Source organism: Sapajus apella, unplaced genomic scaffold, assembly GCF_009761245.1.
Source record: "Sapajus apella isolate SASKATOON/1434 unplaced genomic scaffold, GSC_monkey_1.0 scaffold64, whole genome shotgun sequence".
Classification (NCBI taxonomy): Eukaryota; Metazoa; Chordata; class Mammalia; order Primates; family Cebidae; genus Sapajus; species Sapajus apella.
In genome coordinates, this window is record NW_022437004.1 from 2,180,174 (window position 1) to 2,207,843 (window position 27,670).

At 39.8% G+C, this 27,670-nt stretch overlaps 1 protein-coding gene across 4 annotated transcripts in view; it reads right to left on the reverse strand.

Annotated features, from left to right (window-relative positions):
• KYAT3 (kynurenine aminotransferase 3) overlaps nt 1-27,670 on the reverse strand; it is a 64,112-nt gene that overhangs the window by 5,750 nt on the left and 30,692 nt on the right. For all 4 annotated transcript variants that reach the window (XM_032247803.1, XM_032247802.1, XM_032247804.1 and 1 more), the window contains 5 exons: nt 22,164-22,240; nt 19,818-19,907; nt 15,184-15,370; nt 7,348-7,421; nt 7,006-7,092 (listed from right to left, as the gene is read on the reverse strand). In XM_032247803.1, the coding sequence (XP_032103694.1) occupies nt 7,006-7,092; nt 7,348-7,421; nt 15,184-15,370; nt 19,818-19,907; nt 22,164-22,240 (515 nt within the window). The remainder of the gene's footprint in view (nt 1-7,005; nt 7,093-7,347; nt 7,422-15,183; nt 15,371-19,817; nt 19,908-22,163; nt 22,241-27,670) is intronic.

Sequence of the window (27,670 nt, forward strand, 5' to 3'; positions counted from 1 at the left end):
GAAGATTGGCCTAACCCCAGGGGGTGGGGTTTTCGCGCCGCAGAGACCCCACCCTTCCACCCCAGGGTGAGTAAAAAAAGAACACCTCCCAAAAAAAAAAAAAAAAAAAAAAAAGACAGTGTTTATGTTATTCTCACTAGGTTTAAAGATGAGTGAGTTGATAGAATGTCTTGATCTTAGTAAAACTATTTTCAGTAGCAACAAAATTTAAAAAACACAACACACTCAGAACCTTTTTAAAGAAGTAGAAGTTTGATGGTGATAAATCTCTCAGCTTTCATTTGTCAGGGATGTCTTAATTCATTTTCATTTTTAAAGGATATTTTCCTAGATATAGCATTCTAGGATGGAATGTTTTTTTTCCACGTCAGTGCCCAGAAGATGTTATTTCATTGTATTCTGGTCTCCATTGTTTCTGATAAGTAGTTAGTTAACATTTCTACCTGGATGTGCTGGACTCTTGAGATCCTTGTGAGGGAATGTATTCTCTTCCGGGGTCCCCAAGGGAGTGTAGTTTCAAAGGAAAGAAATTTTCAGTGTCATATCCCCACCCACGTCTCCATCCAGGATCTTACAGGTCTTTGTTTAACTTTCGAATGCACGGGGGAAATAAATCAAAGGTCAATCACTCCAACAGAAGTTTAAAGGAACTCCTTTCATAGGACAGAAAATTTGAATGGGGTAGGTATTTCTCCCAGGCTAAAAGTCCCCTTCTCCCTCATCCGGGGGAACTCCATATCTGGATCCCCTTCCGTGATACTGTGGAAGCTGCTTTTCATTCTCCTTTTTCTCTCTCTCTGCCTAAATCACTTTCTGCAAAACTCTTTGGGGTCCAAAATTTACTTAAATGAGCCACTGCGCCCAGTGGGGTCCTCCCTCCCATTCTTGGGTGAGAGACCAAGAGCTTGGAAGAACACCATTCCATCGGGAAGCAAGCTGAACCTCCCCGGAACCCCAGAACCGGTCTCATCATTGGCAAGCCAGCCAGGAGGCAAGAAAGCATGTCAGAGTGGTGAGTGAGTTGGACCCCTCTCACTTGCAACCTATCCTGTCGCTTTAAAGTAACACCTGGAGCCGCATGCTGGGCCTTGGGAGCAGGGTCCAGCAGGGCCTGGTGGGTGATCCAGGAACCAGTCTGTCTTTAGGTGGTGCAGGCCAGCCAGACATAAAGGCACAGCTTTTTTTTTTTCCCCAAACTGGCTTTCTCCTCCCCCGTCCCTCTTTCTACCAGGCTGCATCTCTGGGCAAAGTTCCCAGCCGTGTGTCCTGCAGGGGTGGAGCAGGTGAGCACGCGAGCACTCTCCCGGGGCCATTTGCTCACTGGCCTCATGCCCTGGCCATAAACTGGGACCACAGGAACTGCAGTTCGCTCTGGGGGTGGGCCCGGGCTGTTAAAAGCCACAGTCACCTGCGCTGTGGGTGGGAGCAAATCAGTGTGGAGGGGGAAGAGGTATGGCCAGGCCCTGCATGGGACCAGGGAGCGCAGTGGCCTGGTGCACAGCCGGGCAAGCCTCTCTGGTGTCCAACAGTTTGGAGGCAGCAGTGCAAAGAGGTGCCCAAACAGGGATGCATCTGGCTTTCAAACTTATAGCGGCAAGCAGTTTTTTTTCTTTCAGAGCATTTAAGGAGCCAGCGGCTGAAGCGAAAAACAGCTGCTGGCTGCATGTCCTGCCCAGGTTTTCAGGCCCACACCTAGGTTCAGATTTCAGGAAGGCAAACTTCTCCCTGGCATCCAGGTGCCGCGGGGCTTCCTCCTCCCCGCACGGCACCGGCACTGGCACCGGCACCGCACCGCACCGCTGCACGTTGCAGCATTTTCGTTCAAGGGAGGCTTAAGAAAGCTCTCTAGTCTGCTTTTGGAGGGAATGGCCTGTTAGCACAGTGGGTTAAGGTGTAGGGCTGGTAGCTGCAGGGTTGCTGATTCAAATCCCCGTGGAAACAGTCCTGAATGCGGGAAGCTTTTGGGGAATCCAGAAGCTGAAGGCTATGGGACTTTGTGTTTTGTGTATAATTTGTCTTGCTTAGGACTGGCTCTCTGTATGGTAGAACTTCTCCATCTAGAAGATCATAGGAAAACCGGATCCTAGCATGTTCCCATAATGGAAAATGGGGTGGGGGAGGAGGTCGGGGTCTTGAGGGCATTGTTCCAGCCTCAGCCACGTGGCCCCACCTTCTTTAAATTGTGTGCTTTGAGGCCCTCCCTAGAAGTTTACCCTCCTAGGGCAGTTTTATCATCTGGACTATGTAAATTGGACTTTTGCCAGGAAATATTAGTACCCATCTCCCTAGCCTCACTGGCCTGGTTCAGGGATGTGCTGGCATGAACCACCCATCCCAGCAGCCCACATGTCTTTATGCTGGTCACTAAAGGCATGCAGACAGTGAGCGTGAGTACCCATGGTGCTGGTATCATGATTAAGCCCAGCACATGGGAGGCCCAAAGAAGATCACACATCTTGGGCATATGGAAATTATGAGGTACTGACTGGGGGATGCCCCAGATCCAGCGCCCTATCTGAGGGATGCCTCAGATTGTGCAAATGCAATTAATAATTGGGGATGCTGGCATCCCTTGTGCTCAATTTCAGATGGGTGATACTATTCCCAAAATAAAGTCACCGTTAAAATGTATCCTGGAGAATTGAGATCAATTTGACATACGATCTTTAAAGAAGCAGCTCATTTTTGTCTGCTGAACAGCGTGGCTGAAATACCCCCAGCCGAGTGGAAAAGCCTGGCCTCCTAAGGTAAGTATAGATTATGACACTATTCTACAATTAGACCTGTTTTGTAAAAGCAAGGGTAAATGGTTTGAGGTCCCCTATGTGCAACTTTTCTTTTCTCTAAGGAATAAGCCTCAGCTCTGTCAGGCCTGTTCCCATACCCTACTCAGCCCTCCCCAGGACTACCTCCACATTTGGGACTCCCTGTAGCTACTACCTCCACCAATGTCAACCAGGGCTCCTCAGCCCCTGTACCCCTATAGGAGCCAGGGAGGGCCAAGACGGCCAAGGCATCTCAGGCTACTAGGATGCCCAGACTCTGCCCACTACAGGCAGTAGGAAGAGAATTTGCCCTGACCAAGGTGCACACCCCCTTCTGATTTTCTGACTTAAAGCAAATTAAGGTGGACTCAGGAAAGTTTTCAGATGACCCGGACAAGTACATAGATATTCTGCAGGGCCTGGGTCAGTCCTTCGAAATAGACTAGAAAGATATCATGATATTGCTTAATCAAACCCTAACCAGCAATGAGAGAGAGGCTGCTCCAGCAGCAGCTCAAGAGTTTGGGGACACCTGGTACCTTAGTCAAGTACGTGACCTAATGATAACCAGAGGAAAAGGATAGATTTCCTATAGGTAGACAGGCAGTCTCTAGCACGGACCCTTGTCGGGATTCCAATTCAGAACAGGGGGACTGGAGCTGGGGGCATTTCTTAACCTTCATACTTGAGGGATTAAGGCTAACTAGGAAGAAGCCCATGAACTATGCAATGTTATCCCCCATAACTCAGAGAAAGGAAGAAAACCCAACAGCTTTCCTTAAGCGATTGTGGGAAGCCTTAAGAAAGTATTCTCCCCTGTAACCAGACTCCAATGAAGATCAGTTAATACTAAAGGACAAGTTTATTACGCAGTCAGCAGCAGATATTAGGATGAAGCTCCAGAAGCTGACCTTGGGGCCAGAACAGAGTATAGAATCATAACTAAACCTGGGAACCTTGGTGTTTTACAACAGAGACCAGGAGGAACAGGCTGAAAGGAACAGGAGAGACAAGAGAAAAACCGCAACCTTAGTCATGGCCTTCAGGCAGGCAGACCCAAGGGGCTCAAATGAGGGAAAGGCTCAGGTTAGCCACCAGTCTGGCAGAGCTTGCTACCAGTGCGGTCTTGAGGGACATTTTATAAGAAATTGTCCCCAGAGGAAGGGACCACCTTGTCCTTGTCTGCTGTGCCAAGGGGATCACTAGAAAGCACACTGTCCCTGGGGACAAAGGTTCTCAGGGCCTGAGGTGTCTAACCAGATGACCCACCTGCAGGAGTAAGGGTGCCTGGGGCAAGTGCCAGCATAAGCCATAACCCTCACAGAGCCCCAGGCAAAGCTGACCATAGAGGGCCGGAAAGTTAATCTCCTCTTGGACACTGGCACGGCCTTCTCAGTATTACTACTCTGTCCTGAACAGATTTCCTCCGAGTCTATAACTGTCCAAGAAGTTCTAGGATGAACAGTCTCCCAATATTTCTCTCAGCCCCTAGGAGATGTTTTATGGACAGCCCTTTCTTACTAATAATCTTGTATTAGACAAGGAAACAGCAGATCTAATAAAAGATATAACCTCCTTGGCTAAGTCCCAACAGGCTCTTAAAACTTTACCTGAAGGACACCCTAGGGAAAAAGGGAAAGAGTTGTTCTGCCCTGGAGACTTGGTGCTTGTTAAATCTCTCCCCTCAGACTCTTCCTCTCTAGGCCCATCTTGGGAAGGACCATTGTCAGTTATTCTGTCTACCCCAATAGCAGTTAAGGTGGCGGGAATTGACTCATGGATTCATCACACTGGGCTGAAGCCTTGGAAACCTCCTGAACAAAGTCATAGGCCCTCCACTCCACAGCCTGAAGTTCCAGGAGATGACCCTTGGTACACCTGTGAGCCGTTAGAGGCTCTACATCTGCTCTTACGACAAAATCCCCAGGAAAGTAATGACTCATGAGTCTAATTTACATCCTGGCATTAACAGGACTGTAACTCTTAACTTTGCTATCTCTCAAACTCCAATTGTTCCTTTCATAGTGGAAAACTTGGTGCTGGCATTAGAAAAATTACTACCTCTATTCAGTTACTATAAGGTATCTCAAGAGTTAATTAATAACATAAAAAGGTTGCTAATTCTCTCTGCAAAGGCAGCTCACTCTGCAAAACAGCTTAACTCTTTGGCTGCCATAGCTCTTCAAAGTAAAAGGGCCCTAAAATCTGCTAACAGCAGAGAGAGAGGGAGCCTGTCTGTTTCTAGGAAGAAATGCTGCTACTTTGTAAACCAATTAAGTGTTGTTTTGAACAAAGTTAAAGAACTCAGGAATCAATGGAACACAGGGCTAAAGACCTTCAAGAAATAGTATCCTGGATGGCCGTCCTGGCCGTCCCCTCCTAGTCCTGTTCATAACCATTCTATATTTGTTGGCCTCTGGGTTTTTTTATCTTTAACTCTCTTACCACATTCGTTTCTTCTAGAATCATAAGGTGATAAATAATCCCGTAACTGGAACCCTGGATGTCCTTGGCTTATGAGCTCTATCATGGACCTCAGGATCAACCTGCACCCCTGAAAGCCTCTCTTCTTGAGGAAACCTCAACTGCAGGGCCCCTTCTATGCCCCATTTCAGCAGGAAGTAGCTAAACAGCGATCAACCCCCCATGTCCCAACAGCAGTTGGGCTTTCCTGTTCAGAGGGGAGACTGAGGGAATGTATACTCTTCCAGGCTCCCCAAGGGGGCGTAGTTTCAAAGGCAAGAGCTTCCCAGCGCCATACCCCACCCATATCTCCACCCGGGATCTTAGAGGTCTTTAACTTTCACACACATGGGAAAAAAAATCAAAGGTTAATCACTCCAGCGGAAGTTTAAAGGAATTCCTTTCATAGGACAGAAAATTTGAATGAGGCAGGAATTTCTCCCACGTTAAAAGTCCCCTTCTCCCTCATCTGGGTGGACTCCAAATCTGGATCCCCTTCCACAACATTGTGGAAGCTGCTTTTCTTTCTCCTTTTTCTCCCGCTCTCTGCCTAAATAAATCACTTTCTGCAAAACTCTTTGGGGTCTGATATTTCCTTGAACGAGCCACCACGCCTGGTGGAGTACTCCCTCCCATTCTTGGGTGAATGAGGGACAAAGAGCCTGGAAGAACATCATCCTATTGGGGAGCGAGCTGAGCCTGCCCCTCACCCCAAAACCTGGTCTCACTTGTACCATAAATTCCTGAGAAGCAAGTACCACAGGCATATGCCAGCAAGCCTGGCTAATTAAAATTTTTTTTATAGAGATAGGATCTCATTATGTTTCACAGGATGGTCTTGAACTCCTGGACTCAAGCAGTCCTTCTGCCTTAGTTTCTCAATGTGTTAGGATTATAGACATGAGCCACTATACCTGACCTCTGGCTGCTTTTAGTATCTTATCTTTACCTTTTGTTTTTAGTATTTTATGATGTTCCTAGTTGTGCTTTTAAAATATTTATCCTGTTGTATTTCACTGACCGTTTTAGACATAAGTTGCTTTTCACCAAATTTGGGAACATTTTGACTATTACTCCTTAAAATATGTTTTCTCTCATAGTGTCTCTTTTTTTCTTGGTTGTCCAAAGACACATATATTATCACTTGGTGTTGTCTCATAAAGCTAAGGCTCTGTTCACTTTTTAAAAATATTTCTCTTTTTTTCAGATTGAATAATTTCTATAGATCTGTATTCAAGTTAACCTCTTTTTTTTTTCTGACATCTTCAATACTCTGTTAAGCCCCATAAGTATCTTATAGCAGATATTATACATTTAAGTTTTTGAATTTCCATTTTGTTCCTTTTTTTTCTAAATAGTTCAAACCTCTCTGTTCACTTATTATAACCATGTTTTCCTCTAATTTTTTAAACATGCTTAAAATGTTTGCTTTAAAGTCCTTGTCTGCTAATTTCTAGATCTGAGTCACCTTTAAGCCCATTTCTATTAACTTCTTTTTTTCTTTACTACAGGTCATATTTTCTTGTGTTTTCCTATGTCTAGTAATTTTTTACTGTATGCTGGAAATTGTCATATGACATGGTTAGGGGTCTGTATTATGTTGTCTTCCTTTAAAAAGGGTTGAATTTTGTTTTGGTAAGCAGTTAATTTTACAGCTGTAAGCCAAAATTTAAAAACTACGTATGAGCATATCATTTTTAGAAACAGAAGAAAATAGTGCTTTAAAAATTGAAATGAAGATACTATAAATGTGTTTTCAGTAGAGCAGAGGACTTACTTTAATGAAGCAAAATCGCACAAACTTCTCAAACTGTGATTTAGTCTCTGAGTTACAGAATGCTGAAACAGGGATGGCTGATAGTTTCTGAAAAATAAATAGAAAAATATAATAAGAAAACTATGTACACTTCAAATATTAATTTTAGGACTATAGATATTAGAGGCAACTAGATACTTTTAAATAGTCACAATAATTTCCAAAAAGAAAAATGCTTTTAAAAGTCATAGGTGGAGTATCATAAAACATTACATTTGATCGATTTCAAAGCATACCAGCAGGTTTCCTTCATAAATTAACTATAAAATACAATACGATCTTGTAAAGGACAATAAACATTACCTTATGTTTAGTCATCCATTTCACAAATTTATAGTCATAAGGCTCATTATTCTTCATATCAGAGAGGTCTGGATCTGAAACCACAAAATTAGGTGGCCTATGAATTTCATCTGATGTAACATATATTTCACTTAAGTCTATCAAGATTCAATATTTTCTCCTATTTAAATTAGCTTGGCTTAGAATTTTCTCAGAACATAGTCACAGAATATGCTGGAGTCTCACACTATATGGTGTGGTGGGAAGTGAATTCACAGAGCTTTACTGATAGTATAAGGCAGCGCTCACATATACATCAGGGTGCTTATACATGCAGCTTTCAGCACAGGAAGAGAGTAGAAAAGGTGAAGGGCAGAGGAGTGCTGTCTTTCCATTTAGAAACAAGATTCTATGATCATTACTAAGAAAATAACCAGTAAATTTATAGAATATTCATCAGTAATGATTATATTTCCACATAGCCAATCATTAGACTGCAAGTTCCACAAAAGTAAAGTGTCTGTTTTGTAACCTATTTTATCCCTAACCCCGAGGTCAGAGTCTAGCACATAAGTAACAAAATGCATATTTTGTTGAATGAATTAATTCATATTATTAATTATTTATAAATACAGGATATTTCTGTAGATTTTCCAAATGCTACCCTTATTTTTCATTTTTGCTTCCATATATTATACTGTTGTTTAAATTTGTGAAAAAGTCAACTATATACTCCTGTTCTCTCTTGCCTCAATCTTGCTTTAAGGTCTGGGCAAGATATATTTCTGGCATTCAATTTTAGCAATCTACATTTCATATTGTTTCAACACTATTGACTTGAACTCTTCAATCTTTTTGAATGTCCTAAAGCAACTAATGTTGATGGTTACTGTAATCAATGAAATTTTATAATTTATTGTTCAAAACAAATTGGGACATGTATCTTCTTTCTTTTATTCATTAAATACTAGTGGTCCTTTTCAAATTAATCATGTAAAAGCTTTGACACTGAAGAAAGTTTCACCTGTGTTTTTAAAACAAAGTCCTAATATCCTTTTACCTGATATTTTAACCTCCATTACCTCCTGTGTTTTAAGGAGAACATAAAATTTCCAGTAATAATGCTAACAACATACTGCAACTTATTGAACACTTACTATTGGTTAACCATGTTACATGATCATCTCATTTAGTTGTTACCACAATTCTGAGAGGTAATTATAATCCTCTGTTTACAGATAAGGAAGTTAAATTATTTTTATATATATTTTATCATACTTCAGGTTATGGTGTACATGTGCAAAACATGTAGGATTGATGCATAGGTACATACGTGGCAATGTGGTTTGCCAACTCCATCCCCCCATCACCGATATCTGACATTTATCCCCATTATCCCTTCCCTACCTCCCTACCCCCACTGTCCCTCCCCTATTCCCCCCTAACAGACCCCAGTGTGTGATGCTCCCTTCTCTGTGTCCATGTGTTCTCATTGTTCAACACCCACCTATGAGTGAGAACATGTGGTGTGTTTTTCTGTTCCTGTGTCAGTTTGCTGAGAATGACGGTTTCCAGATTCATCATGTCCCTACAAAGGACATGAATTCATCATTTTTGATGGCTGCATAGTATTTCACTATGTATATGTGCCACATTTTCCTTGTCCAGTCTATCATTGATGGGTGTTTAGGTTGGTCCCAGGTCTTTACTATTGTAAACAGTGCTGCAATGAACATACATGTGCATGTGTCTTTATAATAGAATGATTTATAATCCTTTGGATATATACCCAGTAATGGGATTGCTGGGTCAAATGGAATTTCTATTTCTAGGTCCTTGAGGAATCGCCACACTGTCTTCCACAATGGTTGAACTAATTTACACTCCCACCAACAGTGTAAAAGTGTTCCTATTTCTCCACATCCTCTCCAGCATCTGTCGTCTCCAGATTTTTAAAGGATCGTCATTCTAACTGGCATGAGATGGTATCTCAGTGTGGTTTTGATTTGCATTCCTCTAATTACCAGTGATGATGAGCATTTTTTCATATGTTTGTTGGACTCATATATGTCTTTTTTTGAAAGTGTCTGTTCATGTCCTTGGCCCACTTTTGAATGGGTTTTTTGTTTGTTTGTTTTTTTCTTGTAAATCTGTTTTAGTTTTTGTGGATTATGGATGTTAGCCCTTTGTCAGATGCATAGATTGCAAAAATTTTTTCCCATTCTGTTGGCTGCTGGTTCACTCTAATGATTGCTTCTTTTGCTGTACAGGAGCTCTGGAGTTTAATTAGATCCCATTTGTCTATTTTGGCTTTTGTTGCCCATGCTTTTGGTGTTTTAGTTATGAAGTCCTTGCCTATGCCTGCGTCCTGAATGGTTTTGCCTAGGTTTTCTTCTAGCATTTTTATGGTTTTGGGTCTTATGTTTAAGTCTTTAATCCATCTGGAGTTAATTTTAGTGTAAGGTGTCAGGAAGGGGTCCAGTTTCTGCTTTCTGCACATGGCTAGCCAGTTTTCTCAACACCATTTATTAAACAGGGAATCCTTTCCCCACTGCTTTTGTCAGGTTTGTCAAAGATCAGATGGTTGTAGATGTGTGGCGTTACCTCTGAGGCCTCTGTTCTGTTCCATTGGCCTATATCTTTGTTTTGGTACCAGTACCATGCTGTTTTGATTACTGTAGCCTTGTAGTATAGTTTGAAGTCAGGTAGCGTGATGCCTCCAGCTTTGTTCTTTTTGCTTAGAATTGACTTGGCTATGTGGGCTCTCTTTTGGTTCCATATTTAGTTTAAGGTGGTTTTTTCCAGTTCTGTGAAGAGGAACATAGGTAGCTTGATAGGGATAGCATTGAATGTAAAAATTACTTTGGGCAGTATGGCCATTTTCATAATATGGATTCTTCCTAACCATGAGCATGAAATGTTTCTCCATCTGTTTGTGTCCTCTCTTATTTCCTTGAGCAGTGGTTTGTAGTTCTCCTTGAAGAAGTCCTTTACATCCTTGGTTAGTTGTATTCCTAGGTATTTTATTCTCTTTGTAACAATTGTGAATGCCAGGTTGTTCTTGATTGGCTCTCTTTAAGTCTGTTATTGGTGTATAGGAATGCTTGTGATTTCTGAACATTGATTTTATATCCTGAGACTTTGCTGAAGATACTTATCAGTTTCAGGAGATTTTGGCCTGAGATGATGGGGCCTTCTAAATATACAATCATGTTATCTGCAAATAGAGACCATTTGACTTCCTCCTTTCCTAACTGAATGCCCTTTATTTCTTTTTCTTGCCTGATTGCTCTGGCTAGAATTTCCAATACTATATTGAATAGGAGTGGGGAGACAGGGCATCCTCATCTAGTGCCAGATTTCAAAAAGAATGCTTCGGTTTTTGCCTATTCAGTATGATATTGGCTGTAGGTTTGTTGTAAATAGCTTTTATTATTTTGAGATACGTTCTGTCGATACCTAGTTTATTGAGAGTTTTTAGCATAAAGGGCTGTCAAATTTTGTCGAAGGCCTTTTCTGCATCTATTGAGATAATCATGTGGTTTTTATCTTTGGTTCTGTTTATGTGGCAGATTACATTTACAGACTTGTGTATGTTGAACCAGCCTTGCATCCCTGGGATGAAGCCTACTTGATCGTGATGGATAAGCTTTTTGATGTGCTGTTGCTATCGGTTTGCCCGTATTTTATTGAAGATTTTTTCATCTATGTTCATCATGGATATGGACCTGAAGTTTTGTTTTTTTGTTGAGTCTCTGCCGGGTTTTGCTATTAGGATGATGTTGGTCTCATAAAATGATTTGGGAAGGATTCCCTCTTTTTGGATTGTTCAGAAACGGATTGTTCGGAATAGTTTCAGAAGGAGTGGTACCAACTCCTCTTTATATGTCTGCTAGAATTCGGCTGTGAACCCATCTGCTCCTGGACTTTTTTTGGTTGGTAGGCTATTAATTGCTGCCTCAACTTCAGCCCTTATAATTGGTCTTTTCAGGGTTTCTACTTCTTGCTGGTTTAGGCTTGGGAGGGTGCAAGTTTCCAGGAATTTATCAATTTCTTCCAGGTTTACTGGTTTGTGTGCAGAGTTGTTTGTAGTAATCTCTGATGGTGGTTTGTATTTCTGTGGCATTGGTGGTGATATCCTCTTTATTGTTTTTTAATGCATGTATTTGATTCTTTTTCTTTTTTATTAATCTGGCTAGTGGTCTATTTTGTTGATCTTTAAAAAAAAATACAGCTCCTGGATTTAATGATTTTTTGAAGGGATTTTTGTGTCTTTATCTCCTTCCATTCTGCTTTAATCTTAGTTATTTCTTGTCTTATGCTGGCTTTTCAGTTTTTTTGATCTTGCTCCTCTAGCTCTTTCAATTTTGATGACAGGGTGTCAATTTTAGATCTTCCCTTGGTTCTCATTTGGGCATTTATTGCTATAAATTTTCCTCTAGACACTGCTTTAAATGTGTCCCAGAGATTCTGGTACATTGTGTCTTTGTTCTTGTTGGTTTCGAAGAACATGTTTATTTTTGCCTTCATTTCACTGTTTATCCAGTCAACATTCAATAGCTAGTTGTTCAGTTTCCATAAAGTTGTGCAGTTCAGAGTTAGTTTCTTAATCCTGAGTTGTAATTTGATTGCACTGTAGTCTGAGAGACTGTTATGATTTCTGTTCTTTGCATTTGCTGAGGAGTGATTTACTTCCAATTATGTGGTCAATTCTAGAGTAGGTGTGATGTGGTGCTGAGAAGAATGTATATTCTGTGGATTTGGGGTGGAGAGTTCTGTAAATGTCTATTAGGTTTGCTTGGTCCAGATCTGAGTTCAAGTCCTGGATATCCTTATTAATTTTCTGTCTCATTTATCTGTCTAATATTGACAGTGGAGTGTTAAAGTCTCCACTATTATTGTGTGGGAGTCTAAGTCTCTTTGTAAGTCATTAAGAACTTGCTTTATGCATCTGGGTGCTCTGTATCGGGTGCGTATATATTTAGGATTTGGGATTGTTAGCTCTTCTTGTTGCACTGATCCTTTTACCATTATTTAATGCCCTTCTTTGTCTCTTTTGATCTTTGTTGGTTTAGAGTTTATTTTATCAGAGACTAGGACTGCAACTCCTGCTTTTTTTTGCTCTCCATTTGCTTGGTAAATCTTCCTCCATCCCTTTATTTTAAGCCTAGGTGTGTCCTTGCATGTGAGATGGGTTTCCTGGGTACAGCACATCGATGGGTCTCGGTTCTTTATCCAGTTTGCCAGTCTGTGTCTTTTTGTTGGGTCATTTAGACCATTTACATTTAAGGTTAATATTGTTGTGTGTGAATTTGATCCTGCCATTTTAATGCTAGCTGGTTGTTTTGCCCATTAGTTGACTCATTTTCTTCATTTGTTGATGCTTTTTATCATTTGGTATGTTTTTGGAGTGGCTGGTACTGGTTGTTCCTTTCTGTGTTTAGTGTTCCTTTCAGGAGCTCTTCTAAGGAAGGCCTGGTGGTGATGAAATCTCCCAGCAATTTCTTGTTCGTAAAGGCTTTTATTTCTCCTTCACTTATGAAGCTTAGTTTGGCTGGATGTGAAATTCTAGGTTGAAAGTTCTTTTCTTTAAGGACATTGAATATTGGTCTCCACTCTCTTCTGGCTTGTAGAGTTTCTGCTAAGAGATCTGCTGTGAGTCTGATGGGCTTCTCTTTGTGGGTAACCCGACCTTTCTCTCTGGCTGCCCTTAGCATTTTTTCCTTCAGTTTAACACTGGTGAATCTGATGATTATGTGCCCTGGAGTTGCTCTTCTTGAGGAATATCTTTGTGGTGTTCTCTATATTTCCTGGACTTGAATATTGGCCTGCCTTGCTAGGTCGGGAAGTTCTCCTGGATAATATCCTGAAGTGTTTTCCAGCCTGGATTCATTCTCTCCATCACATTCAGATACACTTATCAAATGTAGATTAGGTCTTTTCACATAATCCCATATTTCTTGGAGGCTTTGTTCATTTCTTTTCACTCTTTTTCCTCTCATCTTGCCTTCTCATTTTACTTCATTGAGTTGATCTTCAATCTCTGATATCCTTTCTTCTGCTTGGTCGATTCAGCTATGGAAACTTGTGTATGCTCCGTGAAGTTCTTGTTTTGTGTTTTTCAGCTCCATTAAGTCATTTATATTCTTCTCTAAACTGTTTATTCTTGTTAGCATTTAGTCAAACCTTTTTTCAAGGTTCTTAGTTTCTCTGCATTGGGTTAGAACATATTCTTTTAGCTGAGAGAAGTTTGTTATTACCCACCTTCTGAAGCCTGATTCTGTGAATTCATCAGACTCATTCTCCATCCAGCTTTGTTCCTTTGCTAGTGATCAGTTATGATCCCTTGGAGGAGGAGAGGCATTCTGATTTTGGGTGTTTTCATCCTTTTTGCACTGCTTTCTTCCTATCTTTGTGGATTTATCTACCTATGGTCTTTGTAGTTGGTGACTTTGAGTGGACGCCTTTTTCATTGATAATGAATTTATTTCTTTCTGTTTTTTAGTTTTCCAACAGTCAGGCCTCTCTGCTGTAGGACTGCTGGAGGTTCACTACAGATGCTGCTTGCCTAGGGATTACCTGTGGTGGCTGCAGAACAGTAAGGGTTGCTGCCAGTTTCTTCTTCTGTTATCTTTGTCCCAGAAGGATACCTGCCAGATGTCAACCTGAGCTCTCCTTTATGAGGTGACTCTTCGGATATATGAAGGCCATGGAGCTGCTTGAGGAGAGAGTCTGTCCCTTATAGGAGCTCAAGTGCTGAGCTGTGAGTTTTGTTCTGTTCTGAGCTTCTGGGCAGGTACGTTTAAGTCTACTGCCGCAGAACTCATAACTTCCTTTTTTTCCAGGTGCTCTGTCCTGGGAAGGTGGGCTTTATTTATAAGTTCCTGACATGCTGCTGCCTTTTTTCAGAGCTGCCCTGCCCAGCACTGTAGCCTAGTCACAGTCTGCCAGCAGAGGTGTTGCTTAGCTGCTGTGGGCTCTGCCCAGCTGTTCTATGAACTTCCTTGTGGTTTTGTTTATAGAGGTATAGTTAGAACTGCCTCAGTAATAGTGGACTGCCTCTGCTATGGCGGACTGCCTCCGTAATGGTGGACTGCCATTACTTAGTTTACTTTTATTAATTTTTTTATTTTTTTTTTCAAAGAAATGTTAAGTTATATATGTCATGCTATCATGCTTCTAAATTTAAATTTGTATGGCATGTTGGAATTACATGTAACAACTTTAGGTAATATAAAAACCATCGCTTTTTGGAAACAGAACTATTTAGAATCTAGCTGTGTGACTTTAGGCAAGTTATTTAAAACTTCTAAATCTTCTTACTTGCAAAAATGGAGCTAATGTTTTCTTCAAAAACATGTTTTGAAGGGTGTTCTAAGTACATGGCACAAAGTGAACCCTTAATAAATGTTATTCTCCCTCTATTTCAGTACATTCTAAAATGGCAAATATTCCCTGATAGCTTCAAAATTTCTATATGTCTTATTTTTCTATTGAAATAGTACTTTCTGGTTAAGTAAAAAGCAAACTAAAATTTTACTCAAATGAACACTGAGTACATATTGTTTCACACACCTGTGTTTTAAAATTACACACCAGAACAGAGTGACTGCAAATCTTATGTTTAATAGATTAACTAGAACAACACTGATTCCATAACCATTTAACAATGGTCACATTTACGGTAAAAGACCTAAAAGCAAAGATAATTATAGAAAATGTTGACATTGCAAAAATCCATCCTTCTCCACAGATAAGATGCTGCCATGGCTTTGATACCAATCTTTTCTCCATAATTCTGCTATAATTTCACATATAAATTTCTACATAGTTGAAATGATAAAAGCCTTTACAAACCTAGTGAAGACACATCAGCGATGATGAAGTATCCTCCATCAGGAACTATGGGTTTTAGGCCAACACTTTCAAGTAAATGTGCTATCCGATCTCTTTTTACTTCTAACTCTTTTGGCAAAGAATTGAAGTAACATTCTGGGTCATCCATGCGCTTCATGGCAATCCAGAAAGCTTGAGCCAAGGCTTCCTGTTAGAATTAAAAAACATGAAAAGGAATATGGGAATGTTATTTATTGCTTAGTTTGTTGGTATAATAAATAAAGATGACCTGAGTAAAATTATTGGCAAAGAAGAAGTCACTCAGGAAATAACAGTTGAATTCCTGTGAACCTATATTAAACTCTATAAATTAATGGAGGAATCAGTTATACCTGAATGATTAAATCTCATGTGAAGAACTGAGAATGAGTCATGAAAATTCAAATTGAAAACAAGCTGTTACATAAAGATGGCCTGCTTGGAAACAAAAAGATATTAAAACATTTTATTAATGAGGTGAGTTGTAGAATGACTTGCTAAATCTAAGTCAGAAAAACAACCAGAGAGTAGTCAGCCTCTCCCCATTACCTTTGGGAACAGAGTGGAAATGAAAGCTAACCCACTGTGTAAAGGAGAAATGTGCCTTTCTTATTCCCCATAGGTGTGCAAATCTTTGCTGAAATCATTCATTTGCCAGGAAGGCGGTCAAAGTGTAACAGGGGATAGAAGTGAGTTTCTGGAACATCTACAGTAATTCCTCTACCTTTCTTCACGAGCCAGGAAAGCAAACTGGGCCAAAGAAAAAGCCGATGCTTTAAGTGCAGTGGACTGAATGTTTGTGTTTGTTCCCATATTCATATATTAAAATCCTAAACCCCAAGTTGATGGTATTAGGAAGTGGAGCCTTTAGGAGGTGATCACTGCAGAAGGGTAGAGCCGTCAGCAACAGGATTAGTGCCCTTACAAAGGAGAGCTAGCTTGCTCCTTCTACCATGTGAGGACACAGCAAAAGGTACCATTCATGAAGAAGAAGGTCCTCACCAGACAGCAAATCTACTGGTGCCTTGATCTTGGACTTTTCCCACCTCCCAAATGGTGAGAAATAAATTTCTGTTGTTTATAAGACGCCCAGTCCATTTGTTACTGCAGTGCAGACCAACTAAGACATTAAGGATCTGGCAGGTAAGAGGGACAGTGTGGCAAGAGACAAGACTGGAGACAGAGAGGGGCAAGATCACAGAGAAGACTTTATGCCAAAAGAATGCAGTAAAACAGAATTAGTAATAATTCTCCAGTACTACAAAAATCTTGGAAAATAAGGATTGCCTTAGCCTGGGAATCTGTGGTTTCCTGGAACTAAACATAGTTATCCTAGAAAAAAACAGAGCACCTAGTTGAAAGGGAGAATAAGATGGTTCAGAAAAAGATGTATTATTGGCTGTAACTTTTTTTTTTCTCTTGGCAACTTGTTCATTCACTATAGGAGATACTGCCTTAGAAAATTCCAAGTGAAAGGAGACATAAACATCCATCCTAACTACAGCATCATCCTGGACTCCTTCCTTTTTCTAATACCCCATATGTAACCTATTGACAAATAATGTTGGCTCTACTTTCAAAATATATTCAGAGTCCAGTGACTTTTTACTACTTCTACCATTCCCATCTTGTTTCAATCCAGTGGCCCTTCTCTCTTGGATCACTGCAACAGCTTTCTCACTCAATGAAACAGTCAGAGTCTGTAAAACAAGCCAGACCAAGTCACTCCTGAACTCAAAACTCTCTGGTGACTTCCTATCTCATTCTGTCCTTACAGTGATGTGCATGGCCCAGCTCCATTTGACTCCCAGCTACCTGTCTGATCTTATCTTTCCTACTCTTCTCCCTTGATCATTCCATTCCTGTCTTGTCAGGTCTGACCTGCAGACCCTAGCCCAGCAACAGATGAACAAATGCACTCAGACATGGATATCCAGTGAAAGTGTCAGCTTAGGGGTCCAGGCCACTCACAGACACCAAGGAGGGTGCTGTAAAGAGTCAGCAGCTGTGGCCCTTACCAGCTGGCACTGCGGGCATTTATTCCATATAGATTTAATGACAGGGGCTTTGAGTCAACACATTTGTGGAATGGTTAAAGGCTAGGTTCTGAGGCCTAAAGCAAACACCATTTGTGGATAATAACATTGTTGACCCCCTGAGTAGAGAGCAGTCATGCACCCATGGGTGTTCAAAGGTTCGTCTTAGGACCACATGAGTAAACAAGCTCTTTAGATAAACTCCCTAACATTTCTTTGTACCAACTTCTGCCTAATTGCCTCTGGGTAAGAACCACCACCTTAGGCTCATTCCTTCCCGAGGCTTTTGCAAAAACCTCCTGGCCTTCCAAGAAGGATTGCATCTATTTCTCTATAATATTTCTCTTATAATTTCTCCCACCACCCTGACAACCCCTACACAGTCTCTGTGCTGTTCTCTGATATAAACATGCTGGCAAGGCTGTGTACCGCTGGGCCTTTCCACTTGCTGTTCTCTCTAGGTAACCATGTGGCTGCTTAAACTCCTTCTGCTAGTTGTTCAAATGTTATCTTCCCAGCGAGGCTTTTAAAGATTACCCTATTTAACACTGTATATTTTCCCACTGGTGCTTTATATCCTTCCTCTTCCCTATTTTATCTTTCTTCTTCATATAGCTGACATATTTAAAAAAATATTTATTATTTGTATCCCACCAATTAGGTTGTAAGCTTCATGAGGGCAGAAATTTTTGTCTGCTGTATCTCCAGTACTCAGTAAATATTTGTTGAAAACGAATGGATTTATTTTGAGAGGATGAAATTAATTTAACATATAATAAAACCAAATGTTAGAACTTTGCTTTATTGTGAGTTACTTTAGAGAATCACTAAAGAAAGAACTTTTAAATAAGATTTTTTTTTCTGATTCAGAAGGTATTTTTGACAGGAAGCAAAAAATCAAGTTTACTATAGCCAATACATTTTGCTCTTTTGCCCCCTTTTTATTTGAGACAGAGTCTCATTCTGTTGCCCAGGTTGGAGTGCAGTGGCATGATCTTGGCTCACTGAAACTTCCACCTCCTGAGTTCAAGCAATTCCCCTGCCTTAGCCTCCTGAGTAGATGGGATTACAGGTACCCACTACCACGCCCAGCTGATTTTTATATTTTTAGTAGAGACAGGGTTTCACCATGTCGGGCAGGCTGGTCTCAAACTCCTGACCTCAGGTGATCTGCCCGCCTCAGCCTCCTAAAGTGCTGGATTACAGGCATGAGTTACCATGCCTGGCTCTTTTGCCCTTTAACTGCCTTCTAGAAAAATAATATTTTTTCAGCATTTTGATTATCCACAGAATGATGGTAAACAAATCCCTATTTCCATAATAAATACATAAAATATTAAATAATATTTGCATAGTTTTCTTTTTTTACTTTACGATATATTTTGGAAATCTTTTTTTCTCAGTACAGTAATTATAGTATTTCTCCATTTTATTTCTTGTTTCTTTTCTCTTCAGTAGTTGGTAGACAGAATAATGGGTCCCAACGACATCTAGATCTTAAAACCCAGAACTTGTAAATATGTTACCTTGCATGGTGAAAGGAACTTTGCAGATGTGATTTGAATTTAGGATCTTCAGATGGAGAGATTATCCAGTGGGCCTAATGTTATCTCAGAGATGCTTATAAAGGAAAAAGGGAGGTAGGAGGGTTGAAGTCACAGGAGATGTGTTGATGGAAGCAGAGGATGGATTAATGTGACTGTGAGCCAAGGAATGTAGGCAACCTCTAGAAGCTGGAAAAGGAACGGAACAGGGTCCCTCCTAGAGCCTTCAGAAGGAACACAGCAATGCCAGCACCTTGATTTTAGCCCTTTAAGACCCATTTCAGATTTCTGAGCTGAAGAACTGCAGGCTTAATAAATCATCTGCAATGAATAGCCAGGTAAGTACATAACTTCTTACAGGTGCAGATAATAGCTTGATATGGTTTGTATCTGTGTCTTCATCCAAATCTCTTGTCCAATTGTAATCTTCAATGTTGGAGGTGGGGCCTGGTGGGAGGTGACTGGATCATGGGAGTGGTTTCTCATGAATGGTTTAGCACCGTCCTCTTGGTGCTGTTCTCGTGATAGTGAGTTATTGTGAGATCTGGTTGTTTAAAAGTGTGTTGCACTTCCCCACTTCTCTCTCTCCTGCTTTCGCCATGTAAGACATGCCTACTTCCTCTTTGCCTTCTGCCATTATTTTAAGTTTTCTGAGGCCTCTCCAGAAGCAGAAGCCACTATGCTTTCTGTACAGCCTGTAGAACCATGAACCAAGGAAACCCCTTTTCTTTATGAATTGCTTTCATAGGGCAAGCACATATGTAATTTTGCTTAGTTTTGTCAATGTCCTTCACAGAATCTGTAGCACTTTAGACTCCCGTGAGCAATGTTTAAACAGCTAAACTTGTATTAAGAAAAAAAAAAAAAACCCAAACCATCCTGAATATGTATATGCTCCCCAAATTCCAAATTATATTAGAAGGCCCTGCAACAGAAGGATAGAAAGAGAAGAACCAAGTCAATTCAAATATGCAATATAAAAGTAACATCTTCACCAAAAGACCATGCTTCTACCCTGTCTTGCTATAACACTTACTTGTAAAGGAGTTGCACAAGTATAAATCGTGTTTTGTTGAACTGTCTGTAAATGTTTTATCAAATGAGTCGGACCGATGGACCAGCCAAGCTGGGAAAGGAAAAGATAAAAGGTTTCAAAAAATTGGATTGTATATACCAAATCTGAGACAACAGTTTAAAATTAATGCAATTGTTAAATATATACAATCCTAAAATATTGGCTGGGTGTGGTTGCTCACACCTGTAATCCCAGCACTTTGGGAGGCTGAGGCAGGTGGATCACTTGAGATTAGGAGTTCAAGACCAGCGTGATCAACATGGTGAAACACTGTCTCTACTAAAAATACAAAAAAATTAGCTGAATCCAGTGGTGGTGGGAGCCTGTAATCCCAGCTACTTGGGAAGCTGAGGCAGGAGAATCACTTCATCCCAGGAGGCGGAGGCTGCAGTGAGCCAAGATGTACCACTGCACTCCAGCCTGGGTGACACAGTAAGATCCATTCCCCACTCCCAAAAAAGTTTACACTATGAAAGTAGTACAGTATTAGTACTTAGAATCATTTCAATGCTGTTCTTTTCATGGACTGGCTTCCAACTGGAGTCACTAAGCTCTGCCTTCATCACTAAGCTCTGCCTTTCAGAAGGTAAGCAGCCTGCAATCATTGTTAGCCTTTTCCACTCTTCTAGTTTGCTAATTCTGATATTCTGGAAGATTAACAACTGGTAATAAAGCTTGTTTGAATTACAGATTAACACTGAATGAGGGACAAAGGGACGCATAATTAAAACTATATATATAGATTTCTGCAGGCCTAATTTTTGATGCCCTGCTTCTTCTTTTTTTTTTTTGAGATGGAATTTTGCCCTTGTTGCCTAGGTGGAGTACAATGGCCTGATTTCGGCTCACTGCAACCTCTGCCTCCCAGGTACAAATGATTCTCCTGTCTCAGCCTCCCAAATAGCTCAGATTACAGGCATGTGCCACCATGCCTGGCTAATTTTTTTTGTATTTATTTAGTATTTAGTAGAGACAGGGTTTCACCATGTTAGTCAGGCTGGTCGAGAACTCCTGACCTCAGGTGATCCACCTTCCTCGGCCTCCCAAAGTACTGGGATTACAGGCGTGCACCACTGTGCCTGGCTGGTTATCCATGTTCAGGAGAGGTGAGGCTGGAAGAGAATTGGGTTTTTTAACTGGATAAATTATTGTAACAAATAATACAGAGGTTAAGTGCATGAATCCTAGAGCCAGACTTTTTATTCTGGCTTGAATTTATTAGTGGGGTAGTCTCAGGCAAGTCACTTAACTTCTCTGTGCTTTGGCTTTGTCATCTGTAAAATGAGAATACTAACCATACCCACCTTATAGTACGGTTATGAGAATGAAAGAAATTAGTATATGTAAAACATTTAGAAACTGATATACAGCAAGTGCCAAAATATTAGCTACTATTATTTTTTCTCCTTTTATATTAATATGCAGCAATTTAAACACTTGTTTGCAAAGAAAAAGGTGTTATTAGTTGATTACTTATAATAGAAAAAAATGACCTAATTTTTCAATTAGGTCTCAAAAAGGATAAAACTCAACATGAAAGCCAAATAAGTCAAAAGATAAGCAAAGATGACCAGGTATAAAAATCTATAAACTGAATATGTAGACAATTATTCATTTATCTGTTTACTTATTTATTTCATTATTTTGTTAAAGACAATCTTGCTCTGTCTCCCAGTGGCTGGAGTGTAGCTCACTGCAGCCTCAACTTCCTGGGCTCAAGTGATCCTCTCACATCAGCCTCCCAAGTAGCTGGGACTGCAGGCATGCACCACCATCCCTGGCTAATTTTTTAAAAATGTATTTGTAGAGACAGGATCTCATTATGTAGCCAACGTTGGTCTTGAACTCCTAGTCTTAGGTGATCCTCCTGCCTTAGCGTCCCAAAATGCTGGGATTATAGGCATGAGCCACCATGCCTGGCCAGCATTTAAAACACAAAACACTACAAAAAATAATATACAGGCCTATTTTTTTTTTTTTTTGAGATGGAATCTTGCTCTGTTGCCCAAGCTGGAGTGCAGTGGTGCCATCTCAGCTCAGTGCAACCTCCACCTCTCAGGTTCAATCAATTCTCCTGCCTCAGCCTCCTGAGTAGCTGGGATTACAGGCATGCACCACCATGCTTGGCTAGTTTTTTTTGTATTTTTAGTAGAGATGGGGTTTCATCACATTGTTTAGGCTGGTCTCGAACTCCTAACCTTGTGATCTGCCCACCTTGGCCTCCCAAGTGCTGGGATTACAGGCATGAGCCACTGCGCCCAGCCATACAGGCCTATTTTTAAGCAATGAAATTCTTACTCATCTTACCTTCCAGCCAGTTACACTGAAAGTCTTTCCAGCACTTCCTATTGTTATTGTTCTCTCCCACATACCTGGAAGAGTAGCTAAACAGTGGAAGAAAAAAGGTTAACTAATTGCTTTCCAATTAATCTATATTTAGTATACTCTAAAAACATAACAAAGACACATAAATTCAATGAAAATAAATGTATTATATAGTTAGCCAGTCTAGTTATTTCTAGTTTATTTTTAGACAATGTAACTTTAATGCAAAACACAGATGAAAAGGTTACAACACTGTAACGCTGTACCAAAATAATATGTAAATAGATTTAATAATTTTAAAATTAGTCCTGGTGCTGGCGTGTCGGGGGTGCCAGCAGGCAGTGTTCCAGACTGCTTCGAGCGGCAGCTGTCACAGGGGCTGTAGCATTCAGTGTTCAATATTAGCAGTGACTGCATGTTCAATATAATAATCCTGTGGCAGGGCTTAGGTTGTGATCCTGATTACTGTTTGGGCCTCTTTATCTTGCCTATTTTCTAAGTGTATTTCTCCAGGCTTCCTAGAGCAATGGCTCTTAAAATGTGATCTCACACCAGCAATATCAGCATCACTGGACAACTTGTAAGAAAGGCAAATCATTGAGGCTCATCCCAGACCTACGGAATCAGAAACTCTGGGGGTAGAACCCAGTAATTGTGTGCGCACCTGTGTGTGTGTATGTTTTGCTAACAACTTTATTGGGTTATAAATCCCATATCATGTAATTTGCCAATTTAAAGTATACCATTCAGTGATTTTTAGTATATCTATAGACCTGTGCAACTACCACCATAACCAATTTCAGAACATTTTTTCACCCTAAAAGAAGCCATGTACTTTTTAGCTATCACTGTTTAATATCCTCATGGCCATTGTGCCTGAATGAAGCTTATCAAACACACATATTTTCTCCATAAGGAACATCACAGCCTCCTTACACTTAGGAATACTAGACAGCACTTTAGCACTAGGCTTGGGGGCCATTTTAAACAGCAAAATCACTGTACAGAGAACTGCTTATAGTGTGAACTGAAACAGAAGCAAAATGTTTCATCTCAACTGGGAATGTGTGTAGGGTGACTCCAATCTTTAAATGAAGTGCTGTGAGTACTGATTTTGGGGCTACACATATATTTTAGGAAGTAGGCAAATTTGCAAATGCAGAACTCAAGAATAATGTGAATTAGCTATATAATGGTTTTCAAGTTGATTAACATCTTTAATAAAGATATTCATTCATTCATACATCAAATATTCATTAGCAACCACCAGGTACTAGGGACTAAGCTAGGCCTAGAGGAAACAAAGACGAATAAGATGCAATTCTTCAAAAAATTTAATGTCTAGTGGGGACATTAAACACATAAAATGACAATTATAATTCAGTGTGATAAAAATGCTGTAATAGCAGGAGACACGGAGGGTGATGCAAGAATAGAAGAGGGTGTTGAGGGTGGCTTTCTGCAGCTAGTAATTCTTGAGCTGAGACTTAGAAGACCATATAGGCCATAGCCAGGCAGAGAAGGGTAAGGAAGATATTTTGGGCTAAGGCATGTAAAAAAGGCCTGGAGGCCTAAAGTGCAAGTTTGCAAATTTTGCTAGACATTGGTTATAACTGGTAAATTACCATCCCGTCACCCTTTGAGAGTGCCACCCACATTTTGGATTCCTCAGGTAATTTAGTTGTGAAGTTCTTTCCATGCAACCCACAAGTTTTTCCACTTGTTTTTCAGAAGTACAAGTGGGGGCTTCTGTACTATTCTTAAGAGTGTTGGTACACACAAAGGGAAAATAAATGTTCATCTCTGGGAATCTAAGCTTGTGCTTTCTTAAAGTAATCTGTTCATAACAAGTAAAGTACATACTAAAATGTAAGGCAGCTACAGAAATTTCCAAAACAATGTATAAGTAATTTCAGTCTACCCTGAAATACCTACTAAATTTGTAACAGTAGGAAAAGTATATAATCGGAAAAGTTATAACTTTATTCTCTGTGGAACATAACAAAACCCAAAAAGATAAATGAGGAAAATATTTAGAATGTCCACTTGAAGAAGGAATATTTTAATACTTGATATAAATAGTTATATCCCTTCAAGTTTTGAGACATTTCTGGTCTTCCAAAGTACTCCAAAAGAACACTATGACACATGCCCCACTTTTCTATTTGACCAGAGAAAATTTAAACTATGTATAATGCAGATTATCACTCCCTTTAAAGTAAAGGAATACCTCATATATTAAAGGACTACTGTTGAACTTTGCAAATTGATGTAATAGCCATTTTCCATCTTTAATGTAACAAAGACCACTGTGTTTGATAGAATACCCAAATTTTAATGCAAACAAATTGCACTCTCATTTTTTTGGTCTTATTTAAACTTTATGGGCTGTTACAACTAAAAAAAAATCTAAGTTTAAAATATACTTCTTGCATATCTTTAGTAAATACTGTTGCATATCTTTAGTAAATAATGTTATCAGTTACACTTTACCCTGAAGGGCTTACAGTGAGTAGATCTAAACAATAAATTTCAAGATCATCTGAAGTTATCTTTTGGGATGAATACTGCTACACTGAGTTAATTACAACAAGAAAGTAATTGTCATGTTAATCTGATTTTCCACTGGGAAACAGTACAAATGACTTGAAACAGAAGTCACTAACAAGATGGGCAATGATGGACTCTGTCACTAACAAGATGGGCAGTGGTGGACTCTGGTGCAATTTAACACATGATAACATTTTGCTGTATTAAGGTGCCACATTCTGCAAATCTCTGGCTGCTTTCTGTTTATATATATTCTCCTTGAGAAAATTCATTCTCTTCCATGTGTTCAGCTACCACCAACATTTTGATGACTGCCAAAAATATATCCCATTATAATCTGATTCTGATCATCAGGCCTGTAATTCTACTTGTCCCCAGATATATTTTATTCCTCTATGTCCCATATATACCCAAACTCAGGAAGTTTAAAGCATGAGAAGCAGCAAGTCCCTTTGCTCAGCCATTCCCTACAAATCTGCTCCTCCTCTCCACATTTACGTTGGTTAAAGTCCTCATCACTGCCGAGTTGTTCAGGCTAGAGATCTTAGTATCATTTGAAGGTGGGAAGCAAGGGGACTTGCTGCTTCTCATGCTTTAAACTTCCTCTATGTCCCATATTAAGCGAAAGAGAGTAAGTTTAAAGCATGAGAAGAAGCAAGTCCCTTTGCTCAGCCATTCCCTTTTTTAAAAAAAAAAAAAAAAAAAAAAATATATATATATATATATATATATATATATATATATAGTAATGGAACCAATTCTCCTGTTTTGTTACAGCTTTTGCAATAGTTCTCAAAGTAAGTTCACTGGAACTCTGGTGATCAAATTAATGTGCAGAATTTTTAAAAATCAATTTTAAGTTTTTCTTCCAGACAATTTTCTTAAGCCTTTAGCAAATGCTACCACTTATCTGATAGTGGACACTCCAACAGTGGAACAAATGAGCATTGCCATTAAATGCATGTTAATGGCAAAATCAGAAAACCTCAAATGTGTTTATTTCAGCAGCTTTTTGTTATGGACAAGTATGAACAGAATTGTGATTTTTTATATTGGCTTCTAATTGTTGAATTTCCATTAGGAAAATTGCTACTACATTCAGGATGGAATTCACCATATCACTATTTCATGATGTGGACTGCTGTGATCTCATGGTGATCTCTCACTAAAGTAAGTTTCAGAACCATTGACCTCCTCAACAGAGTTTATACTCTTTATCTCATATTCAAAGTCCTTTAGAATCACCCTACTTTTCCACTATGATCTATGCCAGTTACTACAATACACCCTCATAAATCAAACTGAGGCTTGGTGTAATGGCTTATTCCTGTAATCAGAGCCCTTTGGGAGGCCAGGGTAGGAGGATCGCTTCAGTCCAGGAGTTTGAGAACAGTCCAAGCAACATAGTGAGATGCTATCTCTACAAAAATTAAAAATAAATTAAGAACTACAAACCACTGCTCAATGAAATGAGAGAGGACACAAACAGAGGGAAAAAATCCCATGCTCATGGTTGGGAAGAATCAACATCATAAAAATGGCCAAAGTAATTTATAGATTCAATGCTATCCCCATCAAGCTACCAATGACTTTCTTCACAGAACTGGAAACAACGACTTCAAACTTCATATAGAACCAAAAGAGAGCCCACATAGCCAAAATAATCCTAAGCAAAAAGAACAAAGCCAGAGGCATCACGCTGCCTGACTTCAAACTATACTACAAGGCCATAGTAATCAAAACAGCATGGTACTGGTACCAAAACAGGGACATAGACCAATGGAACAGAACAGAGGCCTCAGAAGCAACACCACACATCTACAATCATCTGATCTTTGACAAACCTCAGAAAAACAAGCAACGGGGAAAGAATTCTCTGTTTAATAAATGGTGTTGGGAAAACTGGCTAGCCATTTGCAGAAAGCAGAAACTGGACCCCTTCCTGACATCTTATACTAAAATTAACTCCAGATGGAGTAAAGATCTAAACATAAGACCTAACACCATAAAAACCCAAGAAGAAAACCTAGGCAAAACCATTCAGGACACAGGCATAGGGAAGGACTTCATGGTTACAACATCAAAACCAATGGCAACAAAAGCCAAAATGGACAAATGGAATCTAATTAAACTCCAGAGCTTCTGTACAGCAAAGGAAACAATCATTAGAGTGAACTACCAATCAACAGAGTGGGAAAAAATTTTTGCAATCTACCCATCTGACAAAGGGCTAATATCCAGAATTGACAAAAGGCTTATATCCAGAATCTACAAAGAACTAAAACAGATTTACAAGAAAAAAACAAACAAACCCATTTAAAAGTGGGTGAAGGATATGAACAGACACTTTACAAAATAAGACATCTATGAGGCCAACAAACATATGAAATAATACTCATCATCACTGGTCATTAGAGAAATGCAAATCAAAACCACATTGAGATACCATCTCACGCTAGTTAGAATGGCGATCATTAAGAAATCTGGAGACAACAGATGCTGGAGAGGATGCGGAGAAATAGGAACACTTTTACACTGTTGGTGGGAATGTAAATTAGTTCAACCATCGTGGAAGACAGTGTGGTGATTCCTCAAGGACCTAAAAATAGAAATACCATTTGACCCAGCAATTCCATTACTGGGTATATACCCAAAGAATTATAAATTGTTCTATTACAAAGACACATGCACACGTATATTCACTGCGGCACTGTTTACAATAGCAAAGACCTGGAACCAACCCAAATGTCCATCATCAATAGATTGGATAAAGAAAATGTGGCACATATACACCATGGAATACTACGCAGCCATAAAAAATGATGAGTTCGTGTCCTTCATAGGGACATGAATGAATCTGGAAACCATCATTCTCAGCAAGCTGACATAAGAACAGAAAACCAAACACCATATGTTATCACTCATAGGCGAGTGTTGAG